The sequence below is a fragment of the Embiotoca jacksoni genome, unplaced genomic scaffold (genome assembly GCF_022577435.1).
Source record: "Embiotoca jacksoni isolate LCO1_2020_lvr unplaced genomic scaffold, fEmbJac1.0.p SCAF_34, whole genome shotgun sequence".
NCBI lineage: Eukaryota > Metazoa > Chordata > Actinopteri > Embiotocidae > Embiotoca > Embiotoca jacksoni.
Window position 1 is genome coordinate 3,173,790 of NW_027185386.1, and position 20,536 is coordinate 3,194,325.

A 20,536-nucleotide genomic window follows, 5' to 3' on the forward strand; every position below is an offset into this window, starting at 1 on the left:
AGGAGACGGTGTGATAGATAGATAGATAGATAGATAGATAGATAGATAGATAGATAGATAGATAGATAGATAGATAGATAGATAGATAGATAGATAGATAGATACTTTAGGTATATACTATACTTTTAAATTTTTATGTCACAGCAGCATGTACAGGGCAATCTTTTTTTATATAATTTAAAATAAAATGCACATTCTATACAATAAAATAAAATAAAATAATATTAAATAAACTAAACTAAACAAAACTAACCTAAACAACAGTGCAATGGATTAGAACAAAACAACATACAAGACAGCAGTGCAAGGGTGTCATTGTTGTGTGATGGATTTTTCCAGAGGTGAGTTATTGTACAGTCTTATTGTAGTGGGCAGGAATGATCTCCTGTATCAGGAATGATCTCCTGTATCTGTCCTTGTGACAGCTAAGCTGGAGGAATCTTTTGGAGAAAGTGCTCCGCTGTCCCTGCAGCAGGTGGAGAGGGTGGTCAGGATTATCCAATATGGACAATAGTTTGTTCAGCGTCCTCCTCTCCACCACCTTTTCCAGGCTGTCCAGTTTGTAGCCGATGATGGAGCCGACCTTCTTAATCAGTTTGTTAAGTCTGTTGGTGTCACCGGCTCCAATGCTGCTCCCCCAGCAGACCCCAGTGAAGTACAATGCACTGGCCACAACAGACTGGTAGAACATCTCCAACATCTTGCTGCACACATTGAAGGATCAAAGTTTCCTCAAGAAAAAGAGTCGACTCATCCCTTTCTTGTAGACAGTGTTGATGTTGGTTTTCCAGTTCAGTCTGTTGTCGATGGACACACCCAGGTACTTGTACTCCTCAACCATGTCCACCTCCTCTCCCAGAACTCTCAGCGGTTGTGGAGCCGTCGTCTTCCTCCTGAAGTCGACCACCATCTCTCTGGTCTTGGCCACGTTCAGGAGCAGGTGATTTCTTCCCGCCCACTCCACGAAGTCCTCCACTACTGCCCTGTACTCGCCCGCCCGTCCATCCCTTATACACCCGACCACTGCAGAGTCATCAGAGAACTTCTGCAGATGGCAGGACTCTGAGTTCGACTGGAAGTCAGTGGTGTAGAAGGTGAACAGGAAGGGAGACAGAACAGTTCCCTGTGGAGCTCCAGTACCACTGACCACCGTATCAGACAGCACACTGCCCAGACGGACAAACTGTGGTCTGCCTGTCAGCATGTCAACTCTTCAGATCTAAAAAAAGCAAACCACAAACTTGTTATTATTTATCCAAAGATTCCTGCAAATAAACACAGTTTATTAATGAGAAACCTGTTATTGATCAGTTATTGATCATCTGTGATCTGTTTCGTCTTCCTTCAGGTTCAATTGAAGAACTTGAATAACAGAAACTGACTAGTTATTATTGTTCAGTTTAAAATCATTAAAAGTAATTAAATGAAACAAGTTACGTTACTTAAATTAATTAAAGTAGTTACATGATTTACATTTTTAATCTGTAATCTGTTACATTTCCAACTGGAAACCTCCAGCAGCGGTGCTGCCACCTACTGGACGAAAAGTGAACTGTCACGTGGTTCACACTGCAAGCTGACGTCACGTGACTGAGCTCCTTCTGTCAGACTGGAGGTCTGAACACGGTGAGTTTATTCTCTGTCGGTGGTTCCAGCGCCACCTGGTGTCCAGCTGCTGTAACTACAGTGTAGTTTTATTATAGTGGAGTAATAATACTGCAGAGGGTGAAGATGCTGCTGCATGAGGGCGGTGTTCACTGACAGCTACGTTGCTGATAAAACTGGAGTCTTTATGATTCAGCTGATTTATTGTTATTATTGATATTTATTTCAGTCTGCAGTCACTGATAGAGACCAAAAGAAACATTTTTAAAAAGTAAAATTATAACATTAGAATTAAAATACATTTTATATCTTATAAAATAATTAGTATCATATTTGATCAAATACTCTACCTACTGCAGCTTTTTTTATTTTGTTTCCTAATGTTTGTTTTGTTGTTATTTTTATTTATTTTTCTAATTTCTATTTAAAAAAAAATCTTGTCCTAATTTATTAATTTTATTTTCCGTGTTCTTCCCGTTTCTTTCCTTTTTTTCTTTAATTTTATTATCATTTAATAATCTAAACGCTGCCCCCTGCTGGAGACGTCGCAGATTGTTCATGGTTGCAGTTTAATTTGAAGATCCAGAGATTAAAACCCTTTTTTTTTTTTTTTTTATTGAATCTGATCAGAAGATGATAAAAACAAATTTTCTTGTTCAGAGTGAAATTACAATAAAAATGCAGAAACAACGTCAGACTGTATTGTTTATTGTAGACCCTCAGACAGACTCGGTTCACTGGATGTGGACTGGGTTCTAGTTCTGGTTCTGGTCTACTCGCTGGTTGACATCACGTTTCCAGACGCGTCCACCTCCATGGTCATTGTGGTCAAGCTGTTTGTGACGGAGCTACAGAAAAAAACAAAAGATACGTTTATTTTTGTTTCTTTTCCTTTAAAGCAAACGTGACAATTATAACTGAGTTATTTTATTACTTGTTTTAAATATTATAATTCTTTATTTTAATGCTTCAGATTAATCGGGTTTTATCTTTTAGGATTTTTACTTATTCGCATGAAAAAAAGACAATTTAACTTTTACAATTTTAATTTTCACGACATGAAGAAAATGTGACATTTTGAGATATTTTACTCTCTTTTTTTGGCAGTAATCTTATTTTATTTTCTGTGAAGCACTTTTTAATGAAGTGAATCTAATAATTTGAAATATTTAGTTTTCTGTTTTTATTTTTATTCTTTTAACTGTTTCCAGTATTTTTTACAATTAGAAACATTTAGAATTTTACTGTTTTATTGGCTTATCGAGGAAATACATTTTTATTTATTATTAAATTGATTTGATTGAACTTTTGAACATTGATGCTTTAAATAAAAATAAAAAAATCGCCATAGATAACTAAATAACTAAATAAAACATGTTAGTTATTGAGGTCACTCTCACCTCTCGGTCTCAAACAAAAATATTATAAACTTAAAATGTTAAAAAGAAGAACTAAAACTTATAAAAATAAACAAGTTTAAAATACATTTTTTTATTTAACTATAAAAAGTTGAAAAAAAATGTTAATCTCGAAAAAAATACTCTTTAAAACATTACACATTTTAAATATAATTGTATTAGTAGGGGGCAGTGAGCTCCTCCAGGTACTGGTGGACTCACCTTGTTCTGGAACCAGGCCTCCAGGTCTTTGCGTTTGTGGGCAGTAACCTTCTCGTAGTGCTCTCTGATCCCGTCCACGATGGAGGACAGGTCGTCCTGCGGCGCGGCGTCCACCTCCACGGTCACCCGTCTGCCCACCTGTCCCTGCAAGGACAGCAGGTCCTGAGGGACGACACCGTCACTGTCCCGCATTTTGTCTCACCATGTGTCCGTCTGCTGTGTCTCACCTCCTCGTGGACGTGCGTCAGCTGGAGCAGCTCGTCCTGCAGACTCTCCTGCTGCACCTCCAGGTCGGTCCGGCTCAGAGACAGCTGCTCTACGACCTGCTTCAGTCCGCCGACGTCCACCTCCACCGACTGTCGCATCGCCAGCTCGTTCTTGAACCTGCAGACAAGTTCGTTAATCGAAGAACAAGAAGAATCTCACGGAGCAGATTTAAAGGACACAGAATTGTCGCTCACTTGACTTTGAAGTCGTCGGCGGCCAGTTTGGCGTTGTCCACGGCGAAGATGAGGGCGGCATTTCCTCGAACAGCGACTTGGATCTGAGGATAGAAGGACGAGAACCGATCAGAACCAGGTCCAACAGTCTGAGACATGAGCAGGGACTGTTTGGAGCCTCACGGCCACCAGGGGGCTCCAAAACCAGCAATGTCCCAGTTAGTTACCCACAGGGACATCACCTCCTCCACCCCCCACCTCCCCCTCCCTCCTCACCACTCCCCCACCCCACCAGTTTGTCAACGTTTCCCATCATCCTCTGCTGTTGACTCACGTTTTGCATTTCACGTCTAATGTAAATATTCCGAGTAAATATTTGTGTTTACAAAAGAAACGACATTTCAAGTTAGATTTTTTTTACTTTATTCTTTTACTTTTATATCACACCTGAGGACTCATCTGTAGGACACATGAAGACTCACCTGTGGGATACATGAGGACTCACCTGTAGGACACATGAGGACTCATCTGTAGGACACCTGAAGACTCACCTGTGGGACACCTGGGGACTCACCTGTTCTTGCAGCTCCCTGACGCGGGCGCTGTGGCTGCTGAAGTTGTGGCCCTCGGGACAGGCTCTGGTCTCCATGAAGCGCCGGATGTTGGTCTCCAGCACGCCGTTGGCGTCCTCCAGCCGTCGCACCTTCTCCAGGTACGACGCCAGCCGCTCATTCAGGTTCTGCATCGTCGCCCTCTCGTTGACGGCAATGTTGATGTTTTCCAGCAGGCTCAGGCCGCCCTCCGAGGCCCGGGAAATTCAGACCCCGGACCCGCCGGATTTCCCATACACGCTGCCGGAACCGAGCCGGCGGGCGGAGGAGGCGGAGGGGCTGATCATGCCGGTCCGGAGGCCGGTGTAGCTGCTGTGGGAGGAGAAGGAGGCCATGCTGCGGAGAACGGAAGGTGGAGGGCTGCTGCTGCAGCGCTGCTCCTTTTATACCGGACACAAACGTCCCGGAGGTTCTCCGAGCGCCGCGGAGCAAACAGAGCTGAGCAGGGCGGGCCGGTTTTGGTCTCCACACAGCTCCGAGTCGATCCGAACCTTCCTTCACATTTAATATCTCATGACCCCCCATGTTTGTCTTGTGACCCCTTTTGGGGCCAAGAGCCCCAGGTTGGGCCCCACCAGGATTAAATGAGAACATTAAGAAACTTCACATTAATATTTAGACCATGTGATGACATCACAGAGATGGAACTCGTGTTTGAATTTTGACCTTCAGGTGGGTAGGAGAGCTGGAGAGGAGCAAGTTGTGGATCTAACACTATGCCCCGCCCACTTATACCTGAAACCTATCTGTACTTCAGACCTGTCAATCAAACAGCCCCGCCACCACCATCATGACTTGTGGATAACATTTGCTGACTTTTATTTCAGGAGAGAACTTGATGCTTTTCAATGGGAGTCTGTTGGAGCCCTTAGTGGCCCTCAGTGGTATTACACTGTAAGGCGCTGGCTTCTTTTTTTATTTTTAATATCATATAATATAGTAAAATGATTATTAAACACAGTAATTTGGTTGATGTTAATTCATAAACAGACACTGAAACAGAAAACACACACACTTGTGCTTCAGTTCAACAGAGATGTTTTATTTGTGTATTTTTCTGAGAACGGTCGGCGGCTCATAGCTGGAAGTTCGTCTGCTCAGTTGATCAGACAGCGTCGCCTTCGGTGATCTCTTTGGTGACGATCACGGCTTTACGTGTTCTCGTGGTGGTGGTGGAAGACTGGCTGCAGGAAAACACAGAAACAAGTCCAGTTAGCTTTTATTTATTTTTACAAAAGTGCTAATGGTGCTAATGATGTTAATCGTGCTAATGGTGCTAACATCCTACGACTAATTCCAATCAGCGTAGCGGTGAGTTTGGCTGTAAATAACACGACTGATTCTACATTTCACTTTTATATTTCTTTTCTATAATTTTAATTCTTTCAACTTTTCTGCTTTTGAAAAGATTTTTCATTTACGTATTCTATTTGCTGCATTTGTTGCAAAACCTTCGTGCTAACAGGTGACGTTTGGCCGCAGCTGCTTGGTTTGTTTCGTCAGCCTCTACAGCGCCAACATTACAGATATTTTTCTTTCCGGTTCCACTTTTTGATATTTCATTCGTCTCTGTTTCGTCATGGTTTGAATCACTCAGCTCACCCCAGCACCTCTCCGTCCAGCAGCCGCCGGTACTCGGCGATCTCCATCTCCAGCCGGGTCTTGATGTTCAGCAGCATCTGGTACTCCTGCGACTGGCTCTCCAGGTCGGCCCTCAGCTGACCCAGCTGCTCCTCCAGCATCCCCACCTGCCTCTGGTAACCCGTCAGCATGGTGCTGTACCTGCTCTGGGTGTCGGCGATGGTTCCCTCCAGAGATGCTTTCTGCGGGGGGGGGGGGGGGGGGACACACCGCGTCAGCAGATCGACGGACTTCATCAGGACTCACCGGCAAACAGAATGAAACCCACCATGCTGAGCTGAGCCTGGAGCTCGATCTCCAGACTCTGCAGCGAGCGTTTGACCTCCGTGACCTCCGAGTGGGACAACTGCAGCGTCTCTGTGCTCACGGAAACTTGCTTGTTGAGCTCCTCAGACTGAAAAAAAAACAAGTCAGAAAACACGTCAGAAACAATTCGAGTGCATTAAAACTGTTGGTGAATCAACCTGTACGCAGACGACTCCACGTCGCTCTGATCTCACTCACTTCTGTATTTTTATCTCATTCAATTGACTCAGTCTTGACTTAGTGGGATTTAAAATATATATAAATATTGTTATTGTTTACTGCGTATACAAAACAAATTCTACTTTAAATCAAATTTTGAGAAACAAAGAGAAAAATTTTGACTTAAAAATCAAAAACACTTCCATTTTTATCCTGTTATAATTCTGACTTTAAAATCAATCACCAGGTTATTTATCCGTCTTTGCTTTGACGGACAGGTGAAGCGGGCTCACTTTGGACTGGAACCAGGACTCCAGGTCTCGGCGGTTCTTGATGGCGACGTTCTCGTAGTGCTCTCTGATTCCGGCCATGACGTTGGACAGGTCCTCCTGGGGGGGGGCGTCCACCTCCACGTTCACCTGCCCGCTCATCTGGGTCCTCAGAGACAGCAGGTCCTGCAGGGGGGAGGAGGGTCATCAATAACCGCGATCAGAAGCTAATTGACGATGACGATCAGAAGCTTTTAGTTTGATTATGTTTATATAAATCTAAACGCAAGTTATCGGCTTTTTATTTTGAATTCAAAATGTGACTTTTGACATTTTACACATTTAAAAACACTTTTTTTATTCATTTCCTGTAAACGTGTGTTTTGGATTTTCACCTCCTCGTGGTTCCTCTTCAGCTGGATGAGCTCCTCCCTCAGCGCCTCGATCTCCATCTCCAGGTCGGAGCGTCCCAGCGTCAGGTTGTCCAGGACCCTCTTCAGCCCGCTGATGTCGGCCTCCACGCTCTGACGCATCGCCAGCTCGTTCTCGTACCTGTTGGCGGATCGGCGGCACCGTTAGCTTCACACCGAACGCAGGTTCGCAGACACGGTTCAAAGTTTCTCTGACGGGGCCACCAGGTCTTATTGGAGATGTCGGATTAAAACAAGACTTTCACTGCTTGATATTATTGACACAACTAGTTTTATTCGATTAAACTGAGCGCTGCAAAGAAAACAGTCGTGTGACCCACGTTTGAGGTCGTGAGTCGTTGATTTGAGAGGTTTTTCAGATCAGAAAACATTCATATGTGTTATTTTAATATGAACAAACAAGCTTATTTTATCTTATTTTAGCTTAATTTAACTTAGCTTAGCGTAAAGACTGGACAACATGTTTAAGTGCTCGTAGACTCACTTAACTCTGAAGTCGTCAGTAGCCAGCTTGGCGTTATCGATGGCCAGGTACAGAGATCCGTTACTGTGGGTGGCGTGTAAGAGCTGAAAACAGGGGAAGGACAGGTTTCAACCTTTTTAATGATTCAAACATTTCAAAAGTTTTATTTCATACACTGCAGACGCCGGGTGAAGCTGCAACTTGATCTCCTGCTGCAGAACTGAAGGTAAAAATATGGAAATGTTCAGGATGTAAATCAGCGGCCCAGGTACGTTCAGGGTGTGGCTGCACCTGCAGGAAGCAACACACCTGCAGGACATAACACACACCTGCAGGACATAACACACACCTGCAGGACATAACACACACCTGCAGGACATAACACACACCTGCGGGCCTTTCAGACAACCTTTGTGTGCAAACCAACGGAGCAGCTTCGGTTCCTTCCTGCCTCACCACCTCACACCTGGAGTCTGCACCGATGACTCAAACAGAACCAGAACCGGGTCTCACCTGGTCCTGCAGGTCGCTGATCACGACCTTGTATGCGCCCCAGTCGTTGCCCTCCGGTTTGGTCTTCTTCTCCAGGAACTGGCGGATCTTCAGCTCCAGGTCGCCGTTGGCGGCCTCCAGCTTGCGGACCTTCTCCAGGTAGGTGGCCAGCCGGTCGTTCAGGTTCTGCATGGCCATCTTCTTGTTGTCTGAGATGTCCACGGCGTCGGACAGATTGAAGCCTCCGGCGGACGACGCGCCCGTGCCGGCGGCGGAGAAGCTCCTGGGGGCGCTCATGGCGGAGATGCGGACCCCGGTGCCTCCGGCGCCGGCGTACACGCTGGGGGCCCGCATGGAGCCCAGGCGGCTCCCAGAGGAGTAGGCGATGGAGCGGTTGTAGGAGGTCATGGTGGAGGTTCACCTGCTGTGTATGGAGACCAGAAGAGAGTGCCTGGGAGGGACGGACGGAGAGGCTTTTATCTCTCCTGGAGGTGGGGGAGGGGCCCAGGTGCAGCCCCCTCCCCTACCCATCCCTCCAGGTACAGCCCCTTCACCCATCCACCCCTCCAGGTACAGCCCCCTTACCCACCCACCCACCCACCCATCCACCCCTCCAGGCACAGCCCCCTCACCCACCCACCCACCCACCCCTCCAAGTACAGCTCCCTCCCCTACCCCCGCTCGCCTTGTGGCAGCAGGCGACAAACAGAACCAATAAACCACCGCAGGAATCTGAAGCATGTCTGTGGTGTCAGTTTATCTCAGCCTCCGGCAGCTCTGTGGACCAGAAACACTCAGGTGAGTACCAATCTGTGACCTGACAGGACCTGTAGCAATCTTTATCTATCTTTAGTCATCTTTATTTATCTTTAAACCCCGTCCTCCCCCGTCCCCTCCTTCATGTCCCAACATGTCCACCGGTCCTCGTCCTGTTTCGGGCCCCGCAGGTGTGCACACAGCTTCTCCTCTCTGCTCTCGTATTGTGAAACCAAACAATGGAAGCGTGTGTGTCAGCTCCTTGTTTACACACCGGCAGGAGTTTCCTGTGGAGCTGGTTTACTGCTGAGGAGGGAAGTGATGTTCGAACCCGTTAAACACACGAGTCAGCAGTCGGGACGGTTTCTGATGAAGACACGAAGATAACAAACAAGAAACTGATGTGTTTTGAAAGTGGAGACATTTTATTAATCATGAAGACTTTTAACAATAAAAGAAGTGTGAATGTGTGCGTGTGTGTGTGTGTGTGTGTGTGTGTGTGTGTGTGTGTGTGTGTGTGTGTGTCAGACAAACCGGCTAAATATAACTGTAAAAATTCTTGAATGACACTTCAGCTTTGGGCTGAATGAGGTTATGAAACATGTTTGAAACCAGATTCCCTGTCGATCATCTTTAATGGAAGGAACCTGAACGGACTTCAATCGGCTACACGTAGAAATATAAAAGTTAAAAAAAAGTCTCTGGACATGAGGGACAAGGCTGAAAACCAATATTGGATAGTGGTGATCTTCGGGCCCTCAGGCAGAACTGCATTAAAAACAGACTATTCTGGAGTGGAAATCACTGGATGGGCTCAGGAACACTTCTGAAAAGCATCGTCTGTGAACAAAGTTAAAACTCTACAAAGAAGAAACCATACAGTGTTATAAAAAGAAGAGCTGATGCAGCATAGTGGTAGACATGACCCAACTTTTTTATTAAATGTGTTGCTGCCATCAAAAATAAGCTGATTTTATTTATAAAACAATAAAATTTCTCAGTTTCAGAGTTCAAACTTTTTTGAAAACAGCTTTGTAAATAAATAAAACATCCTAAACGTTTCATTTGATGAAGGACATCCACCATGTTTGGACCAAAGTGTCCTCAACACTGTATGCAACAGATCGGCACACTTTGGATGAAGGTCTTTTAAATCTGAGACGTTAAATCATCACGGTAAGTGAATATTTTCAGAGTCTGGATGATGTTTTTGTTCACCAGCTGTAATATCTGACAGATGGATTAAAACAGTTTATTTGGAGGTTTGTGGAGAAGTCATCCTGTGTAACCGTCACATCTGTTATCTTCCCACTGTGGATACCTTTTCCTTTGATTGTAGAGATATTTCTACTTTATTGTGATTATTCCCCTCCGATCCTGAGTTTCTATCCCTAAACCTCAGGATTAATGAAGTCTTATCTCAGATTCACCCCCACCGGCAGCTTTAATCTGTTTTTACAAGCCGCTGCTCCAAACTGGGAGTGGCACCAACACCACAGGCAAATCTGTGGCTGAGCATCGCCATGGTTACCTGGCCTCTTTTTAACAGTGGTGTAACAGTGAGTCGGAAAGTGAAAGATTAACTCCGACTGGCTGCAGCTTTTACAGACAGAAGAGGTTGTTTTTTTTTTTATCTTTATGAGGAATGTGTTTTTTATTTAACCACGATGACATCACAGGATGTGGACACTCAGCAGGGTGGAAACAAAAGACAAAAGACACAAACAAAAGGTTTCAGGTGGTGCTGGGTCAAAAACATTAACTGGATATATAAAAGTGCCTTAAAGTGTAATACCACTGAGGGCCACTAGGGGCATTCTCAATAGACTCCATCTGTAATACCATGAGGACCAGTAGGGGCTGTCTCAATAGACTCCATCTGTAGTACCACTGAGGGCCACTAGGGGCTGTCCCCAATAGACTCCATCTGTAGTACCACTGAGGACTACTAGGGGCTGTCTCCATAGACTCCATCTGTAATACCACTGACGGCAGCTAGGGGCTGTCATTAGATAAACTCCTTCTAATGAGTGTTTCCTCCTGGAAATAACTCATCATTCATTACATATTCAGACTCAAACACAGATATGTTTGGGGGCGGGGCTGTTTAATTAACAGGCCTGTGGTGCAGTCAGGTTTCCAGTATAAGTGGGCGGGGCATAGTGTTAGCACCAAAACAACAATATTGATGTTAAAGTCATTTCGTGTTGCAGATATCTACTGAAGTTAGCATGCTAACCGGCTAGCACTGGCCTGGCCTGTCTTGTAATACCACTCTGTACCACCAGATGGTACAAGGAGTCACTGCAGGGTAAAGTCTGCCTTCAGTCCAACATCAGAAGAAAAAGTAGTGTCTCCTAACTTCCTGTTCAAAGATGGCCGACTTTGAACTCAGGACGTTTCTGTGAGTAAAACAGCTGCTCATGAAAAGGTAAATTATCTGAAGGGACTTCTTTCCGTTCTTAAAAGACATCGTCCATGTTTGGCTGAATTCTTTTCTTTTTCCATCGACATGCTTCCTCTTAACCGACCACTTCTTCGTGTCTATAAGAGCATGCATGTCTTGAAGTTTTCTTCATGGGCTGATAAATTTATCCAAACTAGCTGCTTAACTTAGAAACCAAAAGTAAAGTAAAGTTCAACTGATACTGATCTTTATATATTCACTTTTTTTGGACCTGCTTCCGTTACACTTCAGAGAAAAGGCTTATATTTTGACGCAGACAAAATAAAATTTAAATCTAAAGACTTATTTTAAAATATTCTATGCTTTAGTCTTTGTCATCTTCAAAGATTTATTTTCAAAATACTCAAAAAATTCAAGCGAATCTCTATTCTTTTATTTTGAAATATTTCATTCACTGAACCCCTTAATTGCGCTGTTCTTGTTGCACCACCTGGTGGTCACATGAGGAACTGCGGCCTGGATATTTGAGTTAAAACAGAAGACTCAGCAGACGTTTTATTTTGTAAGCACCTCAGCAGACTTTTATTTGCGTGTTGGTTTCTGTGAGAGCGCCCCTTGCTGGAGAGCTCACATTTCTTGGTTGATGGTTTCTGTGGAGGAGCTCACCACCTTCCCATCGACCATCTCCTCGATGATGACGATCTGTTTTTTGGTGGTGGTGGTGGTGGAGGAGGAGGAGCTGGCGGAGGCGGAGGCGGAGACGGAGGAGGCCGAGGAGACGGAGACACTGCAGGTGGAAACAAACAGAACGGATCGATACACATTTATTGATTAGATACAGGCATTTATGACATTTAAAAAAGTTTTTTCCTGCAGTTTACTTTGAGAGTCCCATTTCAAGCATCAGAGACCAAAATACAAACTTTATTTATATGTAATTTATACATTTTTAAATATTTTAGTGGAAAACTGATCATTTACAGCAAAATAAGCGCTTCAAAATAAGTTTTCTTGAATAAGTTTTACTGCCAAACGGTGCTTTGACTTGAACAAATGACAATCCTAAATAAACCAATCTACATGTCAATTTTTATATGAAGTAAAAAATGTTCATTAGTTTCATATTTTATAGAAAAATCTAAAATATTTACAGCTAATTAAACCAAAGATTTTACACCAAAATAACTATTATTATTATTTTATTTGTCTCTACGTGCTGCTTCTTTAAAATCCGCTTTACTTTCTTACGTCTGCCGTTACGCAGACAACAGATGACTGTTCTTTCTGTGATATTTGAGATGATAAAAGTGTATTTTTGGCGACATTTGAGATGTTTCGTATGTGGAAACTAAACATGAAAAGATCTGTAATCAGACCCTATGGGTCTTTGGTACCCTGAAGGAATGAGACTTTGTTGAGTTTTCAGAGTTCAACTTTAAGCTCTCTGACCTGCCGCCGCCCTCTCCGTCCAGCAGCCGGCGGTACTCTGCGATCTCCATCTCCAGCCGGGTCTTGATGTCCAGCAGCGACTGGTACTCCATGGACTGCCGCTCCAGGTCGCTATTCAGTTGCCCCAGCTGCTCCTCCAGCATGCCCACCTGGTTCTGGTAACCCGCCAGCTGCATGGCGTAGCGGCCCTGGGTCTCAGCCAGCGTTCCCTCCAGTCCGGCTTTCTGCAGGAAACAAGAGAGGGGAGACGGTCTGTGAACAGCCTCAGAGAAGCGACGGGTATAAAAACCTTTTCTGTGGTGCGGTGCGGTTCTGACCATGCTGAGCTGGGACTGCAGCTCAATCTCCAGACTCTGCAGCAGCCGCTTGACCTCGGTGATCTCTGACCGGGACGACTGGAGCGTTTCTGTGCTGACGGCGACTTCTTTGTTCAGTGTCTCCATCTGTTTGGAAGAAGAACGACATCGCGGTCACAACACATTTTTATTTCTTCAGGGTCGCTGCTCCCGATTTTCTACCAGTCTGCGACCCGTTCGGTAACTGTTGTGATATTTGAGTCTGTCCGTACCTTGGTCTGGAACCAGGCATCAAGGTCTTTGCGGTTCTTGCTGGCGACGGTCTCGTAGTGCTCCCTGATCTCCTCCAAGATCTTATTCAGGTCTTGCTGAGGGGCCGCGTCCACCTCCACGTTCACCTGACCGCTCATCTGGGTCCGCATGGCCATCAGTTCCTGCAACAACGATACACGTTAAAAGTGTTCCGCTCCACCCGGACTCACCGACCCGACCCCAAACCTCCCTCATCGGACCCGAGAGCCCCCACACCTCCTCGTGGTTCTTTTTCAGGAAGATCAGCTCCTCCCTCAGGCCCTCGATCTGCATCTCCAGGTCGGTGCGGGCCAGAGTCAGCTCGTCCAGAATCCTCCTGAGCCCGGCGATGTCGGCCTCCACTGACTGACGCATGGCCAGCTCGTTCTCAAACCTGCAGCGGAACACAAAATGCTTAGTCCTCCGTCTGTTTTTACAAAAGTCAAACTGAAGACACAATGAAGCCAAACAGATGTTAATTGTTGATGATACATTTTCTAAATATGAATTAAACATCAACTGAAAGTTAAATCATGAACTGTCGACTCTTGAAAATATTTATTATATTATTTATTATATATTATAATTATTAGTATTTACCTTCACAAAGGAGTTTAACTTTGGTGTGTTTGTTTGTTTGTCTGTTGAGATGGCAGAAAAACTAGCGGCCTGATTCTCGTGAGAATTGGTGGAAGTGTGCTTCATTGGTTGAAGAACAACGCATTAAGATTTGGAGAAGATCCAAATCACGAAGCGGATTTACCGTTTACTTTCACATTGTGAGGTTGTGACCAAACATAGGCCATTCTCGAAATACGATGACTCGGCATTCACAGGAGTTACAGGAGGTATGCACTCTCTGATTTGGTATAAAACCCCTCCAAGTGTTTTTTTTAACACATTAAAACAGATAAATGAATAATAATAAATAAATCTACTCACTTGAGTCTGAAGTCGTCTGAAGCAAGCTTGGCGTTGTCGATGGAGAGGTATATGCCGCCGTTGACTTGGGTGGCTTCCTGGATCTGGAAGATGATTTTCAAACCAATGTTTAAATATTCTGACAAATCAACATGACGACATCATGAAATATTATATAACCTACATTTCCACAGTTTTCTGATTGTTGAGTTTCAGTGCTGAGTGTAGATTTGAATTCATCAGTAACCGATGACTGATTGTTTCCAACGTTTCTCAGAGATAATAATAAACTGTTTAGTTCTCAGAGTCAGTTTACATGATGTCAAGTCGGATGAAACCCGACAGACTGTTGGTGGTCACATGACTGAGCCTACCTTCCCCTGCAGATCTGCGATGGTGGCGTAGAAGCCGCTGTAGTCTCTGGCGGAGGGGGAGGACTTGGACTCCAGGAACTGCCGGATCTTCAGCTCCAGGTCGCCGTTGGCGGCCTCCAGCTTGCGCACCTTCTCCAGATAGGTGGACAGCCGGTCGTTCAGGTTCTGCATGGTGCCCTTCTCGTTGCTGGAAATGTCCATGCTGTCGGAGCCCCCGAACCCGCCGCCGCCACCGCCGCCACCGCCGCCACCGCCACCTGCGCCGCTGCTGAAGCTGAAGCTGTAGGCAGCTCTGCCGCCGCCTCCACCACCGCCGCCGCCGCCGCCACCACCACCATACATGGACATGGAGGAGCCAGCGCTGGACATCCTGGCGCCTCCGATGGCGCCGTACATGGACCTGCTGCTGCCCATGTACGCTCCACCGCCGACGGAGCGCGAGCTTCTGTTCATGGACATCATGGTGTCTGCTGAGGAGGTGAAGGAGGCCGTCTGTCTGCTTCAGCTGCAGAGGAGAGAATGAGGAGCCCCGAGAGCGGCTGAGCTTTATACTGTTAGATGGCTAGTGAGGAAGAGGAGGAGGAGGAGGTGGAGGAAGGCGAGCTCCAGTTCGTGTCAAACCTGGGAGGAGATACCTGTCCTACTTCCAGTCATATATCGCTCCGAGGACTTAATGGGTTTTGGGTGTGTCTCAGGAACGTGGAATTCACTGATTATCTGCACAAAGAGATACAGAGTCTTTGTCATGCCAACTTTCACTCCTCATCAGAGCAGATTAAGGTGTCGGTGGGGCCAGTTCAGGCACATATGACATTTACCTACAACCTCTGATTTTCCCACCAGGCATTAAAAAACCCCTCCTCCGATCCACCATCCTGCTGTGTTGGGAAACTCCTGGCAGCTGCGTTAAACAGTAAATCATGAATAAACAGAAGCAACAATAAAAGAACGAGGAGCGGCTCATTGCTCGGTCTGTAGACCCAAGGTACAGTTCAAACTGGAGGGCCAAAGATCCATCCAATAAAGACTTTAAACAAGCCGCAGAGCTCAAGAGATTAATCAGCCGATCACGTTGGAAACACAAAATGCTGTCTGAGAACAGGAAGTCTCGAGTCTGAAGAGTTTCTGCTGCAGAACAAGGAATGTTCAAAGACGCCAGAACAATCCAATATTCAGAACCCAGACTGTCACGGTACCTCGATGTCACCAGACCAGATTCTCTGAGTTGATAATATCCAGTCTCTCCGTTGATGACTGATTCTGGTCGTTGCAACGTACCGGACATAGATAATTAAGGAACCATTGGAGCAGCTTTTAACCAATCAGTACCGACCATCATATGCTCCGAAACCTTCGGTGCCGTCCGACAACCGAACCAGCATCCTGTTAGTGTGGTAGAAACAGATTCAGTACGTCCCAGTACACAGTCGGTAGATTGTCGCGTTACAGATCACGATGGATGTGACCGAGAGGGTCAAAATTCAAGACCCATTTTTAGATTCGATTTTAGATTCGATTTAGACTTTATTAATCCCACAGTGGGTAAATTTAGTCGTCACAGCAGCATAGAAAAACAAAAAAGGTGCACACAATATGACAACATTTGCAAATGCGTATAAAATATAAGAAATAACATGAATAAAAATGATTAAAAAATATTTTGATAAAGTAGTATTTCCCAGCTGTAGTCGTACGAGCAGCTGAAGGACACACTGAAAGTAAAAAGTTAATTTAAAGTGTAAACAATAGAGACCGTCAGTCCGATGTCAGTAAATGACTGTTACCGACGCTGCAGACTTCTGCTTCACCGCCTTGATATTTTTTAGTGTTGCTATAATTGCTCGTATCCAAGGAGCAACTGGCCGTGACGTGAACGTTATGAAGCTTCCAGTTCAGATTCTGTCCGTCACCACCTTTGCTAGTTTGGAGTGGTTTGGAGCAGGAAGTGACCATATTTGGAAGAGCTGGGGGAGGAGCCAGCGGTGGATCTGACTGATCTGATTGGAAACCCGACGATACTACGTCCCGCCCACCAATAGCTGTAACCTGATCGCACCACAGGCCTGTCAATCAAACAGACACGCCCCCAAAAACAGGTCTTCTTGAATCTTCTTTTCTAATGAATGAGGGATTATTTTCAGATGGACCTCCAGAAAACTAATAAGAAGGAGTGACTTTAGCTAACAACACCGAGATAACTGCTGGAGACATTTTATTGACTTTGTATTTGATGAGAGAAGTTGAATGGGAGTCTATGGAGCTGGAGGCTTTTTGGAGCCGACCTCTAGTGGCACACGGTGGTATTGCAGCTTAAGACACTTCTGCATCGGCCTCATTTTTCAGACCCAGAAGCTACGAACACTTTTATGTCCAGTTTATGCTCGTATCGCTTCATCCGCCACTGTTAGAACTACGTCAACACCACCGACGTAACCACACCCACTGGTCCCCGATTGGTCTGCTCTCCAGAGTGGTTGAGCGAACCTTAATGCAAACAGAGTTCCTAGATCGTGAAATGATAATAAACAATAATGAACAGATAATAAATAGATAATAAGCAGAGTGTATCAGTGAAGCTTCAGGTATTGATTAGCTCATAAATACGTGTGATAAAGTTTTTCTATTTGACACTTCATTGATCTGGTCGTCTCTTGTTCGTCTATGTTCCTCAATAACTCCAAGTTATAAAGTTTTCTCACCGATTTAATGAACGAGGCCTGTGAAGCCTTAATATCATTTTGTCTAATGTGTTGTGACATGTCCTTGTATAACAGAGTGATTTACATGACAGTCTCAGTCGGCCGATTAATGAGAACCGAACTGCAGCGTCGATCAAGTTTAATGATTTCTGTTGTTTTTTGGGTGTAGCTGCTCAGTCGGTGCTGCAGGCGCATTCCCACCACCTGCTGCTGCTGCAGAGGAACCGACAGGAATGTACAACACTTGGTGTCGCCGCATGTCAGAGGAATCACAGCGACAGGTTTGTTGGTTGAAGAGGCGGTGAAACCTTTCCTGTGTTCAGGTCAGAGCTGACAGAATTGATAAAAGCAAAAAGTGGAGCAGAATATTCTCCGTTTGAAGATGCGCTGCATTCATGTGACTGTTCGTGGAACGATCTCACTGTCACCGCGCTTGCTCGACTCCCGCAACGTTTTTAAGAGAAAGTTGAAAACGTTCTTCACAGCTGCTCAAATTTGATTGATTCCTTTTTACTGACTTATTTCTCCACCTGTGTTCTGATCACAGACTGGATATAAAAGTGTTCGTAGCTTCCATGTCTGAAAAATGAGGCCGATGCAGAAGTATCTTAAGCTGCAATGCCACCAAGCGCCACTAGAGGTCGGCTCCAAAAAGCCTCCGGCTCCATAGACTCCCATTCAACTTCTCTCATCAAATACAAAGTCAATAAAATATCTCCAGCAGTTATCTCAGTGTTGTTAGCTTCTCCCTCCTCTTCTTCCCCCTCCCTCTCCAGTCACCTCAGGCCTCTCTCTTCTCTCTCTACCTTCTTCAGTCGTTCACTCTGCTGTCTCCTCTTCCTCTCATTCAAACTTTTTATCATCATCTGATTTTCAACCTTAAACTCTTCGATCAGTTCTTTATTTAATTTGTTTTGTAAAAGTTTCATCACGACTTAACGAAGAAGTTCAGTCGGCGACGTTTTGCTTCAGGTTTAAAGCTGCAGTGTTTCTGTTCAGGACCATCTGATTAAATATCATCTTCATCATGATGTCCTACAGAACTTGTAGTTTTTCATAGCTTCTGAGGAGTCAGATGATTTTAGGACCTTGAAAAGCTGCTGAATAGAAACTGACGAAGGCTCGGCTCGTCTTTGTTTCAGCTGCAGCGTCAGCAGTCGGAGCTGCACAGATTGTTCCCACCTCTCGTCTTTCACCTGCTCAGTGTTTTTACCATAAAAGGAAATGTCAAGGTGCTCTCACCTGCAGGTGAAGGGAAACAGTGAACAGTCTATTGACTGCAGGAGTTCATTTCAACTGAACATGGAGAGGTTTTAAAAACTCCTAAAGGAACCGACGAGTTCAAAATATTAAAAGAAAAAAGTAAAAGTAAATAAAATGAACAAGAAAAAAAGTTCAGAGGAAAAACGAAAGATTTAAAAAGACATGAATATGTTTAAATGCGCTGTTTTTAAAAACTGGTCAAATTTGAATGGAGTTTGGTGGGCAGATTCTTTTATTTTGTTTTATTTCACATGAATGACTTCTGTTTGTCTGCTTTAAAATAAAAAAGAATAAAAGATGTTTACAATAAAAAAGACGTTTGTATTTGTCAACTGATCAGTGCCACCAAACTCTGTTATATTTTTCCAAACTGTAGTGAAACCCATCTGAGCTCCATTAAATCATCGTCAACAAACCTTAAACGGCTTGTTTGCAGAGCTTGTACTGGGTTTGTTCTTTGTGAATCTTTAAGCTTTTAATTTCTTTACTGATACTTAAAACTACTTTAAATAAAGTCACTCCTGTTATAGTTGGTCCTTATCCAGGCGGTCAGGTGTGTTGTCGGCACGGCAACTATAATTGGGCTGGTTGTAGCTGTCAAGGATTGATCGATTAAAGGGGCAGATTAAACTCAGGTATGTAACGAAGGCTCAGCTCCAACAAGCCTCTGGGAAATATCTGAAATAACAGTCAGGTTCTTGCCTGCAGGAACACACACACACACACACACACCCTCTTCTTCTGTGGTTTTATAACAGATTTGGAGAAGTAGTTTTAACATGCACACAATCATGGGATGTATGAGGCAGATTATTCTCATCAGAGTGAGAGCAGTACTTCATGAGAAACATTTAAGCATCTTTCCACCAAAGTTTATTTTACCAAATTTTAATAAAAAACTTTCCATTTTTTTTATCTTCTCTGCTAAAATGAAAGAATTAAGTCGTGTTTGTTTGTAAAAAAAAAAAAAGAAAAGAAAAAAGATGAAGGTGATATCAGGAATACTATGAGGCTAAATGTATGTGAACACCCAGTGAAAGGGCACCTTAATGCATACAGTAGTACTTTAAATAGCTGTGTCAACTGTTCCTGTTTGAAGATTATAATCCCCCTGAAGCTGCAAAGTTCCTGTGTTCATGTTAACGGTAGAACATGTTTAGAAACATTAACTTTTCATCTGTGATCTTCATTTCAGAATATTTTCATCCAAGTAAAACCAGGAGTTCATCAGGAAATTTAAACATGTTCTCTGTTTTAGAAACCAGCATCTTTCCACCAGACTCCATTCAGATTTTGTAAAATTTTAGTTCCAGTGCATTAAAGCAGGTTAACTCTGCATGATCCCCCATACATTGTGTGTTTTTATGTATTTAATAATTTGTGTATTTATATTCATATATATGTCAGTTATTAATGTTTTTAGTTTGATGTAAAGGAGGTGTATGAAGTGGTTCAGTGAGCTGCAGTATTAACGTGCTGCTGACAGGACGGACCAGTTTCACTGAATTTTAACTGCTGCCAAACGGCTATCAATCGTCCACGCCCACCTGTCAGCCAAGCCTTGTACCAGATTTTCTCTAAAGGCTCTCACTTTTCTTCCAGAAGTGTATTCACTTTCTAAAATGTCCTCACTTTCTCAAAGTGTCCTTACTTTGCAGAAATGTCCTCCCTCTGCAGAAATATCCTCACTTTTTTTTAAATGTCCTCATTTACTTAACGTGTCCTCACTTTGCAGAAATGTCCTCCTTCTGCAGAAAAGTCCTCACTTTCTTAAAATATCCTCACTTTCCTAGTGTCCTCACATTGTAGAAATGTCCTCACTTTGTAGAAATGTCCTCACTTTCTTAAAGTGTCCTTACTTTGCAGAAATGTTCCTCAATTTTTAGAAATGTCCAAACTTTGAAGACATGTCCTCACTTTCTTAAAATATCCTCACTTTCTTAGTGTCCTCACTTTGCAGAAATGTCCCTCAATTTCTAGAAATGTCCACACTCTGCAGAAATGTCCTCGCTTTCATAAAATATCCTCACTTTCTTAGTGTCCT

The 20,536-nt window shown here is 44.1% G+C and overlaps 3 protein-coding genes across 3 annotated transcripts; all 3 read right to left on the reverse strand.

The window, feature by feature from the left end:
• Nucleotides 1-2,228: 2,228 nt before the first annotated feature.
• LOC138207743 (keratin, type I cytoskeletal 13-like) lies at nt 2,229-4,610 on the reverse strand. Its single transcript, XM_069165223.1, has 6 exons — nt 4,515-4,610; nt 4,239-4,463; nt 3,686-3,768; nt 3,452-3,608; nt 3,225-3,386; nt 2,229-2,453 (listed from the first exon to the last, which is right to left on the reverse strand). The coding sequence occupies exons 1-6, from the start codon at nt 4,608-4,610 to the stop codon at nt 2,361-2,363; spliced, it is 816 nt and encodes a 271-aa protein (XP_069021324.1). The 3' UTR covers nt 2,229-2,360.
• Nucleotides 4,611-5,296: 686 nt separating this feature from the next.
• Nucleotides 5,297-8,492, reverse strand: LOC138207961 (keratin, type I cytoskeletal 13-like). The gene is made up of 7 exons (XM_069165567.1): nt 8,058-8,492; nt 7,566-7,648; nt 7,046-7,202; nt 6,675-6,836; nt 6,185-6,310; nt 5,878-6,098; nt 5,297-5,459 (listed from the first exon to the last, which is right to left on the reverse strand). The coding sequence occupies exons 1-7, from the start codon at nt 8,442-8,444 to the stop codon at nt 5,381-5,383; spliced, it is 1,215 nt and encodes a 404-aa protein (XP_069021668.1). The 5' UTR covers nt 8,445-8,492; the 3' UTR covers nt 5,297-5,380.
• A 3,260-nt stretch (nt 8,493-11,752) lies between these two features.
• LOC138207958 (keratin, type I cytoskeletal 13-like) lies at nt 11,753-15,117 on the reverse strand. The gene is made up of 7 exons (XM_069165564.1): nt 14,531-15,117; nt 14,178-14,260; nt 13,473-13,629; nt 13,217-13,378; nt 12,966-13,091; nt 12,649-12,872; nt 11,753-11,986 (listed from the first exon to the last, which is right to left on the reverse strand). Exons 1-7 carry the CDS (start codon nt 14,990-14,992, stop codon nt 11,827-11,829), a joined length of 1,374 nt encoding a protein of 457 aa, XP_069021665.1. The 5' UTR covers nt 14,993-15,117; the 3' UTR covers nt 11,753-11,826.
• Between the last annotated feature and the right edge of the window lie 5,419 nt (nt 15,118-20,536).